Source organism: Cryptomeria japonica, chromosome 11 (genome assembly GCF_030272615.1).
Source record: "Cryptomeria japonica chromosome 11, Sugi_1.0, whole genome shotgun sequence".
NCBI classification, from domain to species: Eukaryota; Viridiplantae; Streptophyta; class Pinopsida; order Cupressales; family Cupressaceae; genus Cryptomeria; species Cryptomeria japonica.
Genome location: NC_081415.1, coordinates 290,214,536 through 290,237,593, shown reverse-complemented (window position 1 = coordinate 290,237,593; position 23,058 = coordinate 290,214,536). Strand labels below are relative to the sequence as shown.

Genomic DNA, 23,058 nt, shown 5'->3' with positions numbered 1-23,058 from the left:
CCTTGAAAGATATACTATTCTGTATCATCTTAAATATTAAATGCCAGCTTATCAGGCCGCGAAAATACTTCTGAAATAATCATCTAGATCAATTATGGTGGTAAGTGTTCTTCCAAACTAAGATACTATATTGTAATGATAATGACAATGACTTCCAGACTAAAATTAATCCTTAGGACGTCTCGAAGTGTATCACCTAAAAATATACTCTTCTCTTTGAATTTGCTGTGCACTAAATGCGTTATCTTTAAACCTTGATAGACATAGACATCCTAATGATCTTCCATGGCCTTCCACCCTTCAGATGTGACTACCTTGAATTTGTCATTAATTTTGCAATGTCTCTTTTTCCGTGTCCTCACAACTCTTTATAATCGTCTTTCAAACAGTGCAGAATTCACAACTTAAAGATGAAAGTTTAAAGAAAGGTTACGGAATCTTACACACAAGTGCACTGAAGAATCAGAGATGTTTCTACCATAGTTTGAGGACTCTCCGAGTACTCTTCAGAACTCGCCAAACTCCCAAGTCCTATCTTTGGCCGAGTCCACTCGCCACTGACTCCCACGGAGAGTCTGCAAGAGTTCTAGGGAGTACTCGTCCAAGTCTTGCCCCAGGACTCTCCGAGTCCCAGGAATCTTACCCAAAAGTGCACTGAAGAATCAGAGATGTTTCTACTGCCTACCTCCTAAACTTGTCACACATATTTACCAATTCTAAAATGCTATTGCTTATCGAGATCCAGAGTCTTCCCCTCTAAGACATGTTTTTTGAAAATTAATGGAGAAAAAATTCAAAGGTGCTAAAAAGCATGCAGTCATTAAACAGAATTTGACGTCTCAACTTCTGAGAGTTTACAATGAAATTTTTTAAACAGCATCAAATAACCATGAAAATATTATAAAATAAACAAAACAAAAATACAGGAACATATATTAGATAATATATTATATACCTATCAAAGTACAACAGTTTCTATATAGAAACGCCTCGGCTCCAATTACATTAGACATTTTGTCTTTATTTTTTTTCTTGCTTTTTGGGATAGAGTAACACTAGAAAACTGAGCAGTTACAAATAACTTTTGTCATTCTCGCTTTACACTAAAGACATACTGGACACAAACAACTACTTAAGATTTAGAAATTAATAAACAACTCACTATGCATTCCCCAGTTCATAAGGAATTTGTCTCTTCAAGGGTTTTCTTGAGAACCAACAAATTTGGCTGCTGAAAACCAGACCAGTTCAACTTAAGTTGAAAAAATGATCAGCTCCCTTCCCTCATGATATTCAACAGGAAGAATCCAAATTAATAAACACATCAACATATTGACATAGTTACTAATATTTTATTAGCTATGCTCATAAACTTCAGCCCTGTGCAGGCTAAATGCTTTAATGCTCACTACTATCAGCTTGCTAAAATCAGATTATGTGAGAGAAAACATGTCAGCCTCCCTTCAAAATCTTAGTTACATGCTTGAATAGGTCTTGAGCAAGTAAAAGCTCTTGTAGCTTGTGGCAAGTCATTAGTTTCACACTTAGAAAGTGGTGTGACAGTCTCAAAAGCCTCTACAAGCAGTTCTACCTTTCTTTGCCTGAAAGGAGAGAGCTTTTTGACTATGTTCGTGAGAGCATAATCCAGCATCCACTCATGTGCTGCTCTTCTTTCCTCAGTCATCTGATGCCTCAAATCAACCTTCTCAGCTTCTGAATTTTGATTATCAAAAGGATAGACACGCCCCTGCCTGAATTTGAGACGGTAAGGCTTGTTTTGGTTCTCATCTGAAATGATATTATATCCTTTTAATCCACTTTTGAGGCTCTCTTCGCTCATTTCGTTGTATAGCTCATGATCCATGGTATGATCATCATCAAAATCATAGCTTGTTCTAGTGATCCCATTTTTTGTATTCTCAGATTCTAAATATTGCTCTTCAAAGTCATCACCTTTAGTTTCAATAGCACAATCACCATCTCCACCAGCTAAAGTATGGGCATCCTCACCTTCATCAAATTTAGAACTTATGCTGGACTCAAATGGAGAATTGTCTGTTGGACTGTCCACATCTGTAGGAATGTTGAATTGCATGGGAGAATTTGATTCAGTTCCCCTGCTACTATCATCCTTGCATTCTGGAAACAGGCTTGTGAGATTGTAGTCATCGTCAAATCCATCCAATATGCTTCCTGCAATATCAATGCACTCCTCCTTTATCACTGGATTAGGACCCTCACTGAATTCAATAATTGAAAAATTTTGTGGACTGTCAACCTCTGTATTACCGCTGCATTGCACACTAAAAGTGTCAACCTGAATGTGACAGTTTAGGTTGCCATCTCCAGCAGAATTAAACTCATCACTTTTGTTGCTATCAAGCTCAGTAATTTCATTATCTGATCTGCCCTTAGCACCTTGATCATCTTCCCAGTCAACAAACTGTTTTGCATGACCATCAGCATTGACTTTGGAAGCCGTTTCAGCCCCAGCACTTCCTGAAACATAGTCATATTCTTCTTCTGCTTCATCTTTCGGGCATGAATTTACTTCAGAGAATGGCACATTGGGTAGACCATCAGAATCTTTCTGACTGCTGCAGTCAGTTCCAAGAGCATTTATCAAAACAAAGCATCGTTGTTCGTCATCCTCACTTTGATCACACATGTCCTGGCAGCTAGTAGACTCCTCTATGAGATCATAAGCACTAACATCAGAAATAGAACCACATTCAGAGCTTCCTGAAATGCACCCATCTTGTTCCTTGACTTCACCTTTAAGGGATGAATTTGCTTCAGGTGAAGTTGCATCTGGTAGACTATCAGGTTCTGTTAAATTGTTGCATTCAGGTCCAAATACATTTACTTGAATAAAACACCGTGGTTCGGAATCCTCAATTGGATCATAATCATCCTTGCAACCAACTGACAGCTCAACATGATCATTCAGACAAACTTCAGAAACAGATAAACCCTCCACGCTTCCTGAACTGCAGTCATATTCTTCTTCAACAATATCTTCGAGATATTTATTTTCAAGAGAGCAAGATACACCTGGTGTGTGATCAGATTCTGTAGGACTACTACATTCAGTTCCATGATTTACCGGAATATAACACTTCAGTTCACTTTTTTCAGATTGATCAGAATCATCAGAAACAGATCCACACTCAGAGCCTGAAATGCACTCATCTTCTTCAACTTCACCTTTAAGGGATGAAATTACTTCAGACACAGATGCATCCGGTAGACCATCAGGTTCTGTAGAACTGTTGCATTCAGGTCCAAAAACATTTACCTGAATAAAACACTGTGGTTCGGAATTCTCAATTTGATCATGATCATCCTTGCCGCCCACTAACGGCTCTACATGATCATTTGGACAAACTTCGGAAACAAGTAAACCCTCCATACTTCCTGAACTGCAGTCATATTCTTCTTCCGCAACATCTTCCAGATATTTATTTTCCAAAGAGCAAGATACAGCTGGTGTGTAATCAGCCTCTGTAGGACTACTACATTCAGTTCCATGATTTACCGGAATATAACACTTCAGTTCAGTTTTTTCAGATTGATCAGAATCATCAGAAACCGAGCCACACTCAAAGCTTCCTGAAGTGCACTCATCTTCTTCTTTGACTTCATCTTTAAGGGATGAATTTACATCAGACACAGATGAATCTGGTAGACCATCAGGTTCTGTAGAACTGTTGCATTCAGGTCCAGAAACATTTGCCTGAATCAAACACTGTGGTTCAGGATCCTCAATTCTATCATAATCATCATTGCAAGCAACTGGCAGCTCTAAGTGATCATTTGCACAAACGCCAGAAACAAATACACCCTCCAAGCTTCCTGATTTGCAGTCATATTCATCTTCCTCAACACCTTCGAGATATTTATTTTCCGGAGATAATGAAACACCTGGTGTGCAATCAGGTTCTGTAGGACTGCTGAATTCAGTTCCGTGATTTAGTGGAATATAACACTGCAGTTCAGTTTCTTCAGACTGATCAGAATCATCCTCACAGACAACAAACTGCTCTATGGAATCATTAGTACATACTTCAGAAACAGGTTCAACCTCACAGCTCATCAAATTACAGTTATCTGCTTCTTTCACCTTGTCCTGAAGACATGAATTGACTTCAGATAATGGTACTTCCAGAAGGCCATAAGGTTCTATCTGACTGCAAAATTCAGATTCAAGTGCATTTACCTGAATTAAACGCAGACTTTCTTCAGTTTGACAATGATCATAACAATTGCTTGCCATATTATTGGAAGATGCCTCAACATTAACCCCATGATTATCATCTTTTACATCTGTATCCTCTGCCAATAGTTCCAAAGATTCCTCAGCCCTCACCTTAACATCAGTGTTATCCACTAAGTTTTCTACAATTTGTAGATAAACGAATGCCTCAACATCAAGATCACAATCATCATCTTCACCATCCTTGTCCTCGCCAAATACTTCCATAGATTCATCAGCCGTCACCTTAATATCAGAAGCATCCACTAAGCTTTCTGCAAGCTGATCATAATCATAGGAGCTGCTTCCCAAGTCATAGTCAATTGCCTCAATATCAATCTCCTGTTTATCGATCTCAACATCCTCGTCCCCTGCAAAAAAATCCATAGATTCATTTTCCTCCATCTTAATTTCTGATTCTTCCATTGAGATTTCTTCAATCGGAATCCAATAATGTCCATGGTTGTCACCAGATTCAAACAGCAATCCATCATCATCATAATCATCACAGTCTACAATTTGACAATCTTCCGGCCTTGGATCATCATCCGATTTCTTCCAAACCTCTGCAGCATCTTCTTCCCTCGTATTATCTCCACAACCCCCAACACATAACCCCTGCCCTGTGTCAACCACGCTATCTATGTCCACACCATGCCCTGTGTCAATCACAATATCTGTATCCACACCAGGCCCTATGTCATCCACACTATTTGCGCCCACACCGGACCCTTTCGGCACTGGTGTGAGGCCAACCCACTTGAAGCTCTTCTGAGTCCTCAGCAAACGCCTCCTAGAAGCCAAAAACTGCTTCACAGAGGGGGGCTCCACACGATCCAGATGGTTGAGCGAACAATAATGATATGGACATCTAGGCTCCGGAGAAATTGTCAAATCCCCGCCCTTAACAACATGTTTACAATTGGAAGAGCAGGTATCCCTCGCCACATTCAAAGTCTTACAACTCAAATCACTCTTTGGGGTTTTGAGTTTCAACAAACCAGGACTTTTATCAAACACCCTAGAGGTCTTCAAACCATTAATTTTCAACGGAGTCTTCTCAAGGGACTTAGAGGGCTTCAACCGGTTAATTTTCACAGGACTTTTCTCACTACTTCTAGACCCCAACAAAGAACTCTTCCTACCATATTTACAAACATCAGGAGATTCTAATCCTAAAGAAGACCTTCTAACCTTATTAAAATGAGGAGAAGGACTCTGAGTTAAAGGTTTGAATTGTACCCGAGCCTGGCTGGATGAATTGGCGGTCGGCCGCTGGTAATGGGGCGCCACTGCCTTTTCCGCATCTAATCCCTTCAATTCTTTAACAATTCTCCCACCGGGACTCTTTCGCCCACCCTTTTTTTCAAGGCTTGAAAGCCTTCTCAGAGACGCTCTTTCTGTAGATGACTTCGCTCCTGTCTTCACCACCATCTTTCCACCACAGTCGAGGCACGCAGGTACTTAAATCTCCACAAACAACACCCCACAAACGATATATACAATGAACAGATGTCAGGAATTGATCAAATCCTCTGCTTCAAACTATTGAAATACCTCTACACAGTCCCGGAAATGTAAATGGGTAACATATATATGAAATTGGGGGTCCGAAAAGGCAGCGGCTTTCCTTTTACCGTTAGAAAATAGGAAATTTAAACGGCAATTGGCGGACTTGGTTGGCAGAATTCATGCTTTCCATTCCAGGTAAGACAAAGGACAAGCGCTAACTTCAAACCGACCAAAGAATTGAATTCTTGTCCAAACTATCACGTCATCATTACTGGAAATATTCTTTGGGGAGCGTGTGACGCCAACTTCCAACGGATTTTTGCTGGTCAAGCTTTGTTATTCAGTAAATTATGGGTTGGGTTGTTTCTCTAGTTTCCTTCCCGTTAAGAAACGGGGATTTTGGCGTAAATGGGCAACAAAATCTCCTCGTTTTTTTCTTGTTTTTGAAAAACTGAGTGCGGGAAGAATTAAAAGTCTTTGAAAAGTTTCCACTAGACTTTGTCCCACCACATTTTCACGTTGCCGACTTTTGTGCTTTTTAATGCATTATTTTTGGTAGATAAGCGTCTTTTCTTTTTCATGGACTTCATTTTCAAACAGAGAAATCCAAATATTTTATTCCATATATTATTGGCATAGTGTAAAATTTGTGTTTATATTATTGGCTGATAATTTTTATGTCGTCATTTTAGATATTATTGAAAAATAGATAAAACTAGTATATCTATAATATTAGCTCAATTTAATGGTGAAATTTGTATTTTTTATATTATTAGACTATGTTTTTAATAGATTATTTTGAGTAGATAAATGTTTTTGTTTTCATGGACTTCATTTTCAAATAGAGAAATCCAAATCTTTTATTTTACATACAACAAATTTATACAGTATCAACATAGAATAATGATGAAATTTATGTTTTTATGTTATTGGTTGGATAACTTTTATGTTGTTATTTTGGATATCATTGCAATAAAATACAAATTAGTATATCTTTAGTATTAACATAGTGTAATGGTGATTTTTTTTTTTGGTATTATCAGTCTATGTGTATAAAACAAATAATTTATGTTTTTATGTTATTTTAGATATTGTTGAGCATCTATCTAAACTACGTGGGAGATTTCTTTTTTGAGGCATCTAAATATAATTTATGTTTTTATGTTGTCATTTTGGATATTATTGAACAAAAAAATAAAAACTAGCATATTTTGTTGTTTACTTCCAAATATAAAATCTTCAAAGGGTGGCTTCATGCTAACTAGGTAGGTCTATATGAAACTATAGGAATCTTTAGCAATTAAGTTGTACAATTGATCCCCATCGATAGAAATATTAGAACATTAGTGGTCAATACACACATGCTGCACTTATACCAAAAATTAGCTAGCAAAGATGATTTCATTAGAGCAAATTCAAGCTTAGTCAAATCATTGTTGTATGAAGTGATCTCCCTCTTCTTTCATCAAAAATCATTAGATGTTTTTTGAAAAAAATAAGTAGAAGAGTGGAAAACCAATAATAGATGGCTATTCTACAATACATTTTTTTGTTGGAAAATCTCTTCAATAAGGCCTTTAGAGTTATTCTTCAAATCATTTCACATATGAACAGTAGCAAGGCACAATGGTTAGCCTTGCCATGTGAATGATAACTCACCTTTTCCATTGGGCCCAAAAGAGGAAAATATTTTTAATTTACCAATATATTTGTTGTTTTATTAAAAATTATGATTGATAAATACATCGAGGATGTGGTTTCTCTAAACATCATGTGGCCTTATTTACTTAATCCACTTGCACCACATTTTGATATATCAACCAAGCAATAAAAATGGTTGAATTTTCTAGGGATCATCTCAAAGAAATGAATGAATACTAAATCCCTCAACAGCTACCACAAGTGTTGCTGCAATAGAATCAATTACAACAACTACCTTAAAGGTTGCTAAATAATGGTCAACTCTAATGAAAGAAATCACAGCCATAGAGTCGTGTGGCTCCCCTAGAGTTAATGCAAATTGTAGACACTCAAAATTGGTCATCACTCCTACATCGCTAGCCTAATTTTTAACGTGTCTTCTATGTTGCATTTGATCTTCATCATATGTTGACATTGTGTCATTCTTATGGTTTTAGTTCATTTCAAATCCAACCCTAATCAGTCTTGTTCATTCATATTTGGTCCTAGATCATTATGATTGGCATTTTATCATTTTCAAATCATTCGAATTGGTCTCATCTTGACAATAAGACTTAATTCCCTCTTTGTTGATAACTATTCAGTCATTAATTATCAACCTCTTTATCAATCAATTTCAATCGGTCATTTGTGACACTCTATATGCCTTTCATGGCACTTTATCAATCGATCTTATCAATATCTTATCAAAATCATTATCAATCTTGGGTCTTTTTTTATCTCTGTCCTATTTTGTTGTCAACCTCAGTCAATTGTCATTATTTTTTATCAATTATTAGCCAATCAATCATCACTATTAGGACCTAATTCAACAATCGGGTTGATATCTTAAATTATTCAAATCATTTCCCCTAGGTTGATAAATTAAATAATTAATCAATCCCCTTTCTTACTAACATGTCCTCCCTTTTGAATAAATAAATGAATATTTATTTATTCTTTCACTTTTTTCCTACAATTAATATTTTTATATTAATTAGCTAATTTGAGCTATGAGTGGAATTAATAATTTAAAATTATTAATTCCACCTCATTCGAGTTTAAATGGAATATTTGGAGTGCAAATGGAAGTTTCCATTTTCTTTTTTATTTAACGCTTTTTTCTCTTCACTTCTAATGGCAATTTCTCTTTTAACTCATCCTTGTACGAAATCTCAACCGTTGGATTGAGTTGATCTTGTTCATTCAATGTGATTTCAAAAGTCTATAAATTGAGCTCTCATTGCTCATTTTTGACAACCAAGCTTCGAGTAGTCTTTTGATGTCGCTTTCAAATCATTTTTTTTGCAATCATCTTGCTTTGAATCATTTGCATTTGTAGGCGACATCCACATCAAATTTGAAGGTGAAAGAAGAACAATGGAGGCCAACGAAGGGAGACATTTGTGATTGATTTGTATTTTTGTTTAAATGTATTATCTTGCATTATTTCATTAGATGTATTAGGATAAATTTCATAGCTTGCTAGGTTTTGTGGTTGCCTAATTTTGTGCTTTTGATGCTTATTTTGAATTTCCTAATTACACAAATATGTGATTTTGAATTAGAAGAAAGAATGGTAAAAAATGTGGGAGGGAGAGGAGGAAGGAAATAATGTAGGGACCTCCTTCGTGCCTCAAAAGAGCATGAGATACTAACCCTAAAATTCAATATCTCTTATTTCTAATGAAGCCATATTTATTATAGAAATGAGAGTTACAAAAGAAATTCATACTTTATCAACATTTGACACTCTTGTTTCCCTTGAGGATCAATGCCCTACCAAGAAAATTAGAAAGAAGAAAAAGAATCCCTCAAATATCTAAAGAGCCCTATTGTGGAGGACACCTCAAATTTAGATGGGTCACAAATAGAGTACATGTGTATGCACCCAATAAGTATATAAATAAAGGGTATCACAATACCCTTAGAGGGCCCACAAACAAATACTTTGATCCCTCTATAGGGACCAATAGGGAAGGAAAAACCCCTATCTCCAAAAAAAAAAATTATTCCAATTAGGAGACTCCAAAATCAAAGGATGACCTAGAGTCGTGGGCGAAAAAAAGGGAAAAACATCCATACAATCACCAAAACACATTTTGTGTTGGTGTAAAAAAGGTACATTACCTAACTAGTTTCACTTTAGGAACTATCCACACCTTATTACTTAAGCTTACTTAGGTCATTTACTTTTTTTTTTTAATCTCAAGTCATATGATTAAGATAATTTTTTTGATCTTAACTTGTCTTCGGATTTCATTTAGGGTTTGACTCTTGTCTTTATAGTAAGGCCATTTTATTATTTTTTATATATTCCATCAACTATTTATTCATTATTTTTTTAAAATGTAACAACTATTTTCTATTGTACCTCTCTCTTGTACAAGATATTTGGTCTTTTGGTTAGATTCCTACTCATGTGAGCTTTTTCATTTCTCCAACAATTTGAAAAAAAATCACTCTCAAAATCATAAGAACTAAGCTAGGCATTGGAACTATCACTTGCAAAAACCATTACTTCATCAATAAAAAATTTAATTGAACAACTAAAGTTATTGCTAGTAGATAAGGATGATGTCACTCTTTCATTAAATGAGAAACTAACTAAATAGTCTATAATTGCTACTCCAATGGAGAAAGAAACTCCAAAAATTAAAAATGTCCAAGAGACCATCTCCATTAGAGATGAGAAAATTGAGGCATGTACCAAAAATTTAGTAAGTGTTCTCATCACATTCATACAAAAGTACTGCATTGCTACCAAAAATTTAGTAAGACCAAAATAAACTAATTGGTACCAATAATGAGTTTTATGAACTTGAAGAAGAATTAGGTTATTTTAATAAATGAAATAAACTTTAATTAAAGTTGAACTCGAAAAACTTTAATAGTGCATTGTGTGGATCTCTCAAGTATTACAAAATTGGATTGCTCATCACTATTTCCTAAGGTAGGTAGGGGATGAAATATCCTAGTTAGAGGAATGGAGGAAAGACCAAAATAAACTAATTGCTACCAATAATGAATTTTATGAACTTGAAGAAGAATTGGGTTATTTTAATAAATGAAATAAACTTTAATTAAAGTTGAACTCGAAAAACTTTAATAGTGCCTTGTGTGGATCTCTCAAGTATTACAAAATTGGATTGCTCATCACTATTTTCTAAGGTAGGTAGGGGATGAAATATCCTAGTTAGAGGAATGGGCGAAAGATAAAAGTGAGAAATGAGAAATTAAAACAAAATCGAGTGGATGCATATAAAATAGGACAAACCACGCTTACTTGGACGAAGCCTTCTTGAGTGTTTTTTCTTTCAGAAAACCATTTTTTGACATAAAAATTACTATGAAATTCTTAAGATCTACCCTTTAACTTTAAATATTATTAGGATATTTTGAAAGATTTAAAAATTAGTTTTTATTGACAACAAAATTTGTTGTGTGAATTCTTCATTCACCACCCATTATTGGGCCATTTGGTGGACCTTTTTGTGAATATTTTTGTGACTAAATGTCAAAATACATCATTTGTCTCCAATATCTATAACTAGATTAATTGGTAGTAAAGGACTAAGGAATGTGATGTAGTCACGAACATAGCCAAAATATAATTCTCAAGAAAACTATTTTCTTATAGTTTTAGTTCAAAAATTGAATCATAAAAACTTTGCAATAGTCTCAAATGAGTACATTTAGTTTCTCAACCAACTGGATTTGCATTAAAAAAGATATAATTTGTATTTCTTCACATAAGAACCACCTCCATTTGTTTTGCCTCTTCTTCTTATCTCTACATCTTTTCTCACTTTCTACAACACCCTCTTTTTCTTTTCTAATCTCTAACTTTCATCCCCTTCTTGGTGACTCCTAGAAAATATTCCCCCATTCCTTTCCCCTCTTCTCAACATTTCTCTCTATTTCTCTCACTTTGATTGTTCTTCTTTACAATTGTTGGTGCATATATTATAATGTCATAATTGACTCTTTTAATCCCACTTTAATGAGCAAGTTAAAATTCCCTTAACATTTTAAGAAAGCACTTTCTAAACCTCAATTTTTTTTATCAAAATTTTGAGAGGTTCTTTAAACCTTGCCAACATTGAATAGTAGTTTCAAAGCCAACTTCCAAAGTTGACCATTTACCTTTAAAATTGCCTTCAACATCTTTGTCATGCCATACTTAAATTTTGGAAAGGTTGTGAATTTTTTGTCGCATTCCAATAAGGTTTCAACAACATCATTGGATGGTAATGAGGTTGTGACAACCTCGTTAGAATTCAACATTAGTTTTACAACCAACTTCAAATGTCAAACTCTTTTGTAATATTTTCTTCTTTACCTTTTCAATGAGAAGAATTTTAAATTTTTTTTTGTGGACTCTGATAATGGTTCTAAAATTTCAAGAATTTTGATGTCATTACTAAGCAATCTTGTCTTCAATTCATAAGGGTTTTGAGTAACACTTCAAGTTTTAATGAGTTTGTGACAACCTTTTCAAGAGTCAATGCAGGATGTGAAACTGTGACCAATCTCTAACATAGGTCCTCAATATTTTCTTTCTTCCATAATGAGATAAAATTTCATCGATAAATTAGATAAATTTAGGAACCAAAGTTTGAATTCAATGCAAGCACCTTTCTATCATAAAGAAGAGGTTGTGAAAGTATCATTGATTTTTGACAAGTTTATGGAAACAATTTCAAGGGATGTTGAAGGTTTTAAAACCTTAATCTAGAACATCTATGCGAGAAATTTCTTTAAAAGTAAGGAGGCGTGAAATGATTATTGGGAGTTGACAAGTTTGTGAGAACTACTTTGAATGTTGACACAAGTTACAAAATCTCCTTGTTTTATTGATTGATTTTTTTTACTTAAGTAAATTGAAAATGAAATTTATCCTAAAGTAAATGTACCAAAAATGAATCAAATAAAAATTAAACTTAATAGAGACTAAAATAAAACCTAAATATTTTTTGTGCAATGCAAGATTCTCATGGACCTATATGCTCTTTCATCAAATATTATAATAAGGAAAGTATAAGAGGATTAAAGGTGAGGCCTAAAATCTTAAGTGGTATGAATTTTGGCAAGAACTTATTACTACTATAGTACATGATGATATGATAAATAAACATGTTTAAAAGCCTAAAAAAAATATTTATATAGGAGGCTATACAATATATTATGCAACCAGTTATGGAAACTAAAAAGGGGAGGTGTTCCCCTCTCCTATACATTCAAAAATAAATAAATTATATCCCAAAGTAATCTCCTATGGACACTATAGAGAGAAATGGATATGATAGAGATAATTTAGGATTATAAACATGAGTTATCTAGGATGAAATTTAGACCCCTAATTCTTCTCATGTCTATTATTCATGTCAAAAACTGCATACTCCTTGCAATTTCACCTACACTTTTGTATCCATTTTAGTGTTCATTCACTTAGTGTTTATGTAGGCTCATTTAAGACCTTGTATTATCCTTTTTCTCTCTCAAAATGCTCAAGGTCATTTTTTAGCAATTACCTTCATGTGTTAGTTTTGGATTAATTTTGTGTGTCTCTCTTCTCCCATTATTTTTTAGCATGATTCATCTAGACACTAGTGATACACATGGATGTCCATGCATAGCACTAGAATCCCATGATATTTTAACATTCAAAAGGTTTTTCAAAGCATTTTCCACTTGTCATCCTAACGGGTTGGAGAAAATGTCTCAAAATGGCTCATCATCCTTTTCTTCCCGCCCTCTTCTCACCTTTAAATCCATTTTTTGACTCCACGCAATCACTCTTGGAGAATCTCTTGGGCTCACACAACTCTCTTTTTCTCTCTTTCTCTCACACAAATCCCTACAACTTGCTACAACATTTTTACCTCTCTCTCTCTCTCTCTCTCTCTCTCTCTCTCTCTCTCTCTCTCTCTCTCTCTCTCTCTCTCTCTCTCTCTCTCTCTCTCTCTCTTCCTCTCTCTCTCTCTCTCCTCTCTCTCTCTCTCCTCTCTCTCTCTCTCTCCTTGCATGTAACATCCCTCAATCCTTGCATGTAACATCTATCCTTCTTATTTGTTTGAGCACATTGAAATTTATAACATCCTTTATTCGTCAAATCATTTTAGTATTTGTGTCTATTTATATTTTATCTATTTGCCTATCTAGCTGTTGTGGAGGTGGAAACACCAAAGTAGAGACTTGACTAAGGCAAGTCCCCATTGAACAACCCCAAACATCTATTCTCGTATGTGTATGTATAGGTAATGAATATTATCATTTGTGCATTGGTATGTTCCTTTGAGATAGGAGGTTGGATATACAGAGACTTGATTACAAGTTTAGAGTTGATATGTTGACAACATGAAGTTTTATCTATTGGTATACCTTGGTTTGAGCTTAGGTTAGCTTGGATGAATTGCATTTTTTTGTGGTTGCTATTCTAGGTGGTATGAGTAAGGTAGTTACTTAGAGCCTTTGTTATCATTTGAATCTGATGCTTATGTTCATGTAGAGATTGGTGTAGGTTTCAATAAGAGTTGACATGGTTCAGCTACACATAGGTTTTCTTGTGGTTATTTATTTTATTTCTATCATTCAATCCTTTAAATCTTATTATTTTACTCACTCCTTTATCTATGTTGTCACATTTCTCACTTTTAGGTTTTACAAGTTATTTGGAGCATCATATTGGGTTTTCACATTCTTTGTGTGCTTTTTGTTCATGGTCTATTTGAGAGTCTACAACACTACATGCAAATGCATATGTTTCATGCTAGTGTCTTTAGATGATATGCTCATATTTTGAACAAAGACTCTGTCATTCGTATTTTGCATTTTTCCAGTTAGAAAGTCATTTTTAGTTATTTGTCTTTATGTAGTTTCAATGGTTTGTTTCTATTTAATAATTTTAATTAATTTAATTCATTTGAGTGTATGTACTGAAATTGGCTTTCAAAGGAACATGGTTTTCATTTTGCAAAGTCACATTTCCTCCAATACAATTGCACCATTATGTGTAATAGCTTCCCAATTTGATGGATACATTTTTTATATGGAGAGTACAAGTTGAAAGAACCTCAATTTTTAGAGATTTTGATCAAGAATGTTTGAGAGACTATGACTGTGGCACCATTTATAAGGGGCTAAACAAAAAAGAAAGAGTACTAGTTGGAAACAAGAAGATATGCAACATCATCTTCCCAATCTAGCTAAATATAGATTTATAAGAGAACCTACAAAAACTAAATTGTGGAGGAATGATAAGGATACTCATTGTCTCATAAAAGGCCTAGAAAAGTAAACCCTAAATTCATGATCTTAAAACCCCTTCATGCAAAAATTAACACATGTTTAGAGGTTTATTAAATATTTTAAAATAAAGAGGATTATTATTTTTGTTTAATACTTTTTATTTCATAAAATTTCAAACAACAAACAATTGTGAAATGAAAGTGTGATATGTTAGAAATAGAATGTTATAAGAAAGAATGGAGATATGTTGTTAGAGCATCAGAGTCCACCAACCCTAGAGATGATGGATTCAACTTCCTCACTCTAGAATCATATTCTTTACTATCCCTCTAGCTGCAAAGTGATCAAACCACCATACCAAGAGATTTATTGTCATTCATAACCTCCAAAAGTGTTACTCATTATTGCACAAGTTCTAAAACTCCATTTCTATTCTTATGGTTGAAAACATTGATGAAAAAATACATGTGTATTTAATTTAAGTTACAAAATCCACTCTTTTTAGTTTTAGATAGAATTTAATAGCATTGTGCATAGTATTAATTTTGAGGAAGATATTTTATGAATCTAGGAGATACACCAATAAAGAGTAACATGTACATTTTTTTTCAAAATTTGAAATTGTTTTAAGTAATTCTTAGCAGTTATGGTTTTCTTGAGATGTACTCTTATTTTCTAATTATTGACTAAAGTACAATTCAATATTTCATTTTCTAGATTTCATGACAATATGATGGAATTATGAGAGTTCGTTCTAATTCTTTGAGCTCAAAGTTAGCCATCATAAGAAGAATGATCTTTAGATGTATGCATGCATGCACATTGTTGTTCATTATTCATTATTCATTATTTTATTTATTGTTAAATGTATTATTTGTTCTCCACTATTGAATTCTTAGTACTACATGGGTTGTATGTTTTAAAATAATTTTTATTTGTCATGTTGTTGAATTTTATGGTAAGGGTTGTGAAGACTCCCTCTACTTCCATTTTTCATGTTTTATAGAAATATTAGAAACCAAACCTTTAACTGGTGTTAAGAATGTTTCCTTCATAATGATTAATCTCAACAATTTAAATGTTTTATTATGATAGATGTTTCATTTTAAAATTATAAGCATTTTGCTTAAAAGTTTAGCTCTATTGTAATTTTAGATTTCTTTTCATTCAACTTAGTTGCTTGAGTGTCTGCAAGTTTTATTTCCAATAGATACATAATGTATCTATTGATTAAAGTGAATTGATTTGATAATATTTTATCACTCTTTTCAATGCAGAGGTGAATTTATTGTTTGGTTATTTCAAGATTTGTAAGTTTTATGTTTCTTTGATTTTATTTGAATCATTGGTCATGCTTTATGTCACCTTTGGATGGCATGTTTGTGTCAATCATATGGGTTATATAGATACCTATGTGTATCATTGAAAACTTAGATGTGGGCTGTCTATGTACCCATAGATCCTTGGCATGATGTTCATGTCTTGTGTGTTGTAGTTTTTGTTGTAGATTATTTGGATCTCATGAGGTTACATATTTTATTTCTTAGTTTATAACAAATCACAATCTATTGGTATATTATGTTGTAGTGATGCTAAGAGGTGGATTGTTATGATTTGGGTCAGTTATAGGTAGCTTGATGATGTATTTTGAGTCATTTGGTCACTTGTAATTGAACTATTGAGGTACTTTGAGTTATTCAAGGTCACTTGTAACTAACCTATAGAGGTACTTTAGGTGACTTGTAACTTATTTATGGAGGTAATTCAAGTTACCTTTAACCTACATGTAGTGAAAATTTTGGAGCTTGTACATGTTGATGATGGTGCCTTGAAAGGTTCCAAGTCATAGTCAATGGTCATAGATTTTCTTCTAAATTTGAAGATGGTGATCATGGTATCATAAAATGTCTTGTGTGTATTTTTGTGCTTTATCACAATATTTTTGACCTTGCATTTATGCCACAAAGGTATTATCTTCTTTGTTTGGAGATTGTGCTTTTACTTTTTCCTTTGAGAACCTTTGGTTTTATACTTGAGTTCTTTATTTGTATGAGGGTCATGTGTGATTTTCAACAAGGATATTCATCACGATTCCATGGTTAGATCTAGATCAATTATAGTGGAAGCTTTAGGAGTAATGTGATATTGTGTCATCATGGACTCTTGGTTATTAGTTGGAGTTTTAGCATGATATGTATGTTCTTGGGAGTAGATACACTTGTTAGAGGTAGATGATAGTATTTAAGGAATATTTAAATCATAATATCATGACGAGTTCTTGGATTATGTATTAATCATGTAGAAGGAGCTTTGGTGATTATTTGAGGTATCCTTCTAGTATTGAGTATAATGGTCATTTTTCCTTGGGAAATTATAGATATTACAAACATCTAGTTAGATTTTAGTTAGCATGAGATGGTATATTGGATGCTCATGGATATTAGATAGACATAGGTAAGTGTTGTGCCTCCATAACTCACACCACATTTTCTCACTTGAGAAAACTTGGACACCCATTTTTTATTTGTTTTCTCTTTCCCTCATTGTTTTGGTTTTCTCCCCCCTCTCTTTCTCTTTTCCTTCCTTTTTCTTTTCTCTTCCCCCCCTCTTTGTATTTTTCTTCTTTTCCTTTTTTGTTCCTTTTTGCTCTTTTGAGCTTGTAGGGATAGGGTATGTGAGGTTTGCCTTCCCCTTTTAAGATCAATATCCCCATCCCCCAACCCCAGTAGTGTGTGTGTGTGTGTTGGTCGATTCCCACATCAAAGATCGAGAGTAGTAATACCCTTAACCCCTGATGCATCCTAGGTAGGGATCGAGGATCGAGCATGTTGCTACCCTAGAACCCCAACATTTTCACCTACCACACACATGCATTTAATGTGGCTTATTAGGCCTACATAACCCTCATCCCTATTCATTTTCCCACTTTGTGTTGTGCATTCAAAGTAAATTCCCAAGTGATTTCAATGATTTGTGAAGTGGTGAAGTGAGTGTTGAGACAATTTTTCGGTGTGGTTGTGATGTTTTTTGTGTGTCTAGGTAGGGTTTCTCCCTTTCCTTATTTTTTAAAAAATTTGTTTTCATTTTCGCTTTGTGTTGTTTGTGTTGGGGCTTCATTTTTGTTTATCGATCATGTGGTTTAGGCCGCATTCTAAGATGCCTTCTTCCATAAACTCGTTCGAGTCTACCTTTTGAGCCCTCTTGTTTGCTCCATAGAGCCAATGGATTGATGTGTGCCTCATTGGTTTTTTCTTTGCTTAGTTCTAGTTAGATTAGTTGTAGTGTGAGTTTGTTTTCAAACTACCTTGAGTAAAGGTTTAACATTCATGTGTGAGCTAAACAATTTTATTGTGACTTGAAATGATGCCCTAATAGGGGATCAAGGATGTCACATCCCTGCATCCCCGACCCATGTTTTGGACTTAGATTTCTTTTTATCTTTGATCCATATTAATCAAGTTAAATTAATTAAATAATTAAAATTACTTAGTTAATATATAATTAGCGACATTGACATTATGCCGATATGGGACAATTTTGAGTGTCTACACATGGAAGTTTGAGTTTCTCTTCCCTAGTCTCATTATTTATATGATTTGAGAAGAATTAGATTAATTTTTATATTAATGTATCTTTTTATACACTACCAGGGTATTTAATTGTATTCTTTTATCTCTTGATGTGTAAAAAATATAAATTATAGAAACCAAATTTCATTTTATGTCATCCTAGGATGACAACATGCAACATAGATGATAACTTGTGTATCAAATGATAATGTAGGCATACTAGCATCAAGGATAATGAGCTTCTTGACCTAGTTTCCAAATTCTATGTTAAATTCATTGTGTTATGTTCTCTAATTGGTTTTCTATATCTTTTTTTAAAAAACTTTTTATTAGTTTAATTTTCCTTATCCCAAATCAATAGTTTTCTTAGTTAATCACATTTTAATTAAGTAGAATATATACTAAATAAGGTTCAATTAGAAAATTGTTATTTTTCATCATAAACTAGTAGTAGAAATATTTCATTTTCTTAGTCTTATCTTGCGAGGGAAATTAGTTGAAAAACTTAGTACACCTAGGTGAATCAACTTATTTCACTTATAGTTACTTAGTGTTTGTGTATGTGTTCCTTGTGTTTGTGTACATATTGATTATATGTTGAGTGTATTCTTGTAGTCTATATTCTTGTTTGATCAATGCAAATCTTCTTGTTATTCGTTAATTGATTCTAAGTTATTTCTATATGGGAAATATACTAGGAATAAATATAGTATAGTATGCATGTTATTCTACCTTGAGCTAGTTTGATTTAATTAAGATGTATTAGCACGGAAGGATGAGTTTTCTTATAGTATGAGAAATGAGTAGTAATATTTGGAGATGTTACATATGGTCTTAAATGTATGTAATTAGTTATATTTGATTACTTTTGTCTTCTATGAGATTTCCATGTTGAGGATGATTACTTATCCTTATGTATGTATCCTAGAATAAACATGTTAGTAATCTAAATAAGATAAGCATGATAGATTTTTTGTTCTCTTCATGGTTACCCAAGGTTATTAATTTGTAACTTTGAGCTAAGTTGAGGGTTAGGGAAAAAACGGATTCATTCAATATATGGGTTTAAATCCCTTCTCCATATGTAGCAGGAGCTTGGAGGTTTGTTTTTTTTGTTGGAGAGCATTTAGATTGGAGTTTAGATTTAATGTATTTGTATTGGTTGTTATACTACTAGTGTGTATATGGTGGTTTGGGTTTGTTGCCTATGTAATTATAGATATTTGATGGGTTGTAGTTTTGACCTAATGTATTATTATACAATGTACTTATGAATAGTTGAGTTTTATTAAGTGATCATTAAATATACTTGTTGTTAGGATAAGATGTCTAAACATTGCAATCCTATTGTTTATATCTAATATTTTTTATTTCTTTCTATTTCATTTTTAGTATATATTTTATCTTCACTTAGGAAAGTTGGCATTCCATTTGGGGGTGACATTGATTTCATCTTTTAGTGGAGTTTTTCCTCACATAAGGATGTGTGCATTCCACTTTTGTATTGGCATGATTTTCCACGTGTCAACATCTTGGATAGTGTATACGAGCAACTTGACTAGTCTTCATGTGGGTTACATATGATATAGGCTATGATATGTAAAAACATGTAATACATAGGCTACATTAGAGTCTTTAGTAGCCTTATGATAGATTTGGACACTTGTCATGAAGTATCTAATGTACAGGAGAATGAGGAAAAATTGGATGTCAAAGTTTAGGTAGTCAAATATTCTCAGTTATGACACTATAACAAGATGTAAGAAATATGGTAATAATAACTAGAGAAATCTTAGATCAAAGAGTTCATTGTAATTTAAGTCCATCCAATTTTAGTGCCATAACTCCTTTAGTCTTGTAAATGGAATCCAAAACCATCTCACAATTTCTATGTAATTATTCTGCAAATTAGAGCTTATATTAGGAGGTTGAATGGGTTGTTTTATAGGTTTAAGTAGTAATGAAGTACTATAAAAATTTAGAAGGATAAAGTGTATTAATGTAACTAATTGCTAAAGGATTGATACAACTTGGATATCTTTGGGTGTAAATTTTTATCCCACAAGGGTTTCTCCATGTATATATTTTTCTATGGTTCCATATCTTGCTTATGGTTATTTCCATTTCCATTTCTATTTAATTTCCTATGGTCAATGGGTTTGAATACATTAAGATTTCAACATACTTATATTTTTTAGTTATACGTTGTTTCTACACTCATATCATATTTTGTCAAGGAAATTTTGTGAAATATAATATGGCTCAATCTTTTTACATTCTATTATATGTGTAGACACCTAAAATTGTCTAGTCTAATTAAATAAATAATTATTTAAGCCTAATTCTTCTATTAATTAAATAAATCTTTATTTATTTAATTAATTCATTTATCCTCTTCTAGCCTTATTTCTCATTTAAATAAATACATTTATTTATTTAAATTATCCTTTTCCTAAATTAAATAAATATCTCATTTATTTAATTAATCCCACTTCTTCTATTAATTGAATAAATCTTTATTTATTTAATTAATTCATTAACCTTTTCCACCCATGATACATGTCACTCATCTCTTAATTCATACACTACCTACCCTTTCATTATTTTCTTATTTTCTTTACCTACCCTCTAATCATAGCCAACCATTTATCTTTTACACCTCTCAATCTTATCCCTTCATTTCATATAGTGTCTTCTATATAAGGAGATGATTCCTTCATTATCAAACCCTAACTCAATTGTGCGCTTGACTACACTACGCCTTTTACACTTTCATATGCGATCCTACTTGCAACCACATTTCCGTTCTTTGTTGAGCTCTTGTGCACATATAAAATCTGAGAGCAAATATATCAAGCAAGATCAATGGAGATAGGAAGAATGAAGATACAAACCCTATTGGACATGTGATGGTATAATCTTTGTGATTTCATTTGATTTGCATTGTCTTAGGTAATCTTCATATGTTATGGTGGATCTTTGTTGTTGTTAGGCTAGGGTTTTGTGGTTGAATTCATTTAGTCTTTCAACATTATTGTTATCCATTTTCACCATATACAATATGCATGAGTTATTGATATTTTTAAATGTTAAGCATTTTTTAGGTGGCAATTTAGAAACTATTATATGATTATAAGATACTAAGAAGATTTTTAAAAATAATGCATGTATATATTTAAGAATAATCATACATAAGTTCAGAGAGATGATGTTTTTGGGACACATACAACTTGTATCTCATTTGAATAAATTCTATGCTATAATTGGAGTATGTGTGACTTTCAACATAGTTTAGGTGGTGTTATTAAATAGGCACCTATATATACTCATATTTCTATCAGGATTCAACTGTGTAGTTTTTGAGTTAAACTTTTGACCCATGTTTCACGAGTAGTGGTTTACAAGAACCCATCTGCCATGAGAATGGATGGTACACTTAGCGCTCATTGCATCTAGATGATGATAACAAAGGTGAAGCATTGAGCCTTCTTGGGAGGTCACCCATCCCAATACTACTCCAAATCAATCATGCTTAATCATGAAGTATCCCCCAAGGTTAAGCCCACTTGGATCTCTGTCTTATTTGCAAAAACCTTTAGAAATATTTGTGTCTTATGAACCCTTCATTATAGAGCCCCTTTGTCTCATGAATTGATAAGTAGGAGATAGTTTCCACAACAAGTCAAATTATGATATCGCTATTGGGATTTAACTATGAATTTTTCAAGTCGAACTCATTGACCCATGTTTCATGGGTAGTGCACCGGTTCACATGAACCCATCTCTCATGAGAATGAATGGTATAATTAGCACTCATTGCATCTAGGTGATGCTCACAAAGGTGAAATATTGGTCCTTTTTGGGAGGTCACTCGTTCCAATATTACTCTAACTCAAGTTCACTTAACCATGAAGTTTACCCAAAGGTTAAGTCCACTTGGCTCTCTATCCTATTTTCAAAACCTTTAATAACAATTGTATCTTATGAACCATTCATTATAGAGCCCCTTTAGCCCATCAATTGATAAGTAGGAGATATTTTCCATAACAAGTCAAATTATGATATTGCTATTAGGATTCAACTATGTAGTTTTTGAGTCAAACTCATTGACCCATATTTCATGAGTAGTGGTTCACAAGAACCCATCTCTCATGAGAATGAATGGTACAATTAACACTCATTGCATCTAGGTGATGCTCACAAAGGTGAAGCATTGAGCCTTCTCAGGAGGTCACCCATGCCAATGCTACTCCAACTCAAGCATGCTTAACCATGGAATTTCCCCTAAAGTTATTTATCAATACCACCAACCCATACATATTAGTTGTATGACAAACCTAATGTTATTTATCAATGCCATCGACCCATACAAATATCATAAAGGATAGAAGAAATCAAGACATCTTGAGTGAAGTAAAGACAAAACAATCTATAGGTCACTGTTATCACAAAATTTGGCACCCTTTATGACCCAAGAAACCTTGATCATCAACCTTGTGAAACATTGAATCAACCTCTCAAGTGTGGGACCTTGCTAAATGTGAGGTTGAATCTCTGGAGAAGGCCGACTTCCTATTCAATCTTAGTGCAAGTGTGTTGGACCAACCCAACACTGGTAAAACTAATCTATGATTTGACAGGGAAAAGGGAGATAGAGATAAGGGTTTCATGAAAGAAGGAAAAAAAGGTTTGCACCTAGACTAAAAGTTGATCTACCCCCACCTATAATTGCACATAACATCAATAAAACTGCCCAAAAGATACACTAATTCCTATCTAAGTCTAGCTTTC

General features: G+C 33.5%; 1 protein-coding gene across 1 annotated transcript; it reads right to left on the bottom strand.

Moving 5' to 3' along the window:
- Nucleotides 1-921: 921 nt before the first annotated feature.
- LOC131061071 (uncharacterized) lies at nt 922-6,055 on the bottom strand. Its single transcript, XM_057994611.2, has one exon. The coding sequence runs from the start codon at nt 5,687-5,689 to the stop codon at nt 1,472-1,474; it is 4,218 nt and encodes a 1,405-aa protein (XP_057850594.2). The 5' UTR covers nt 5,690-6,055; the 3' UTR covers nt 922-1,471.
- Between the last annotated feature and the right edge of the window lie 17,003 nt (nt 6,056-23,058).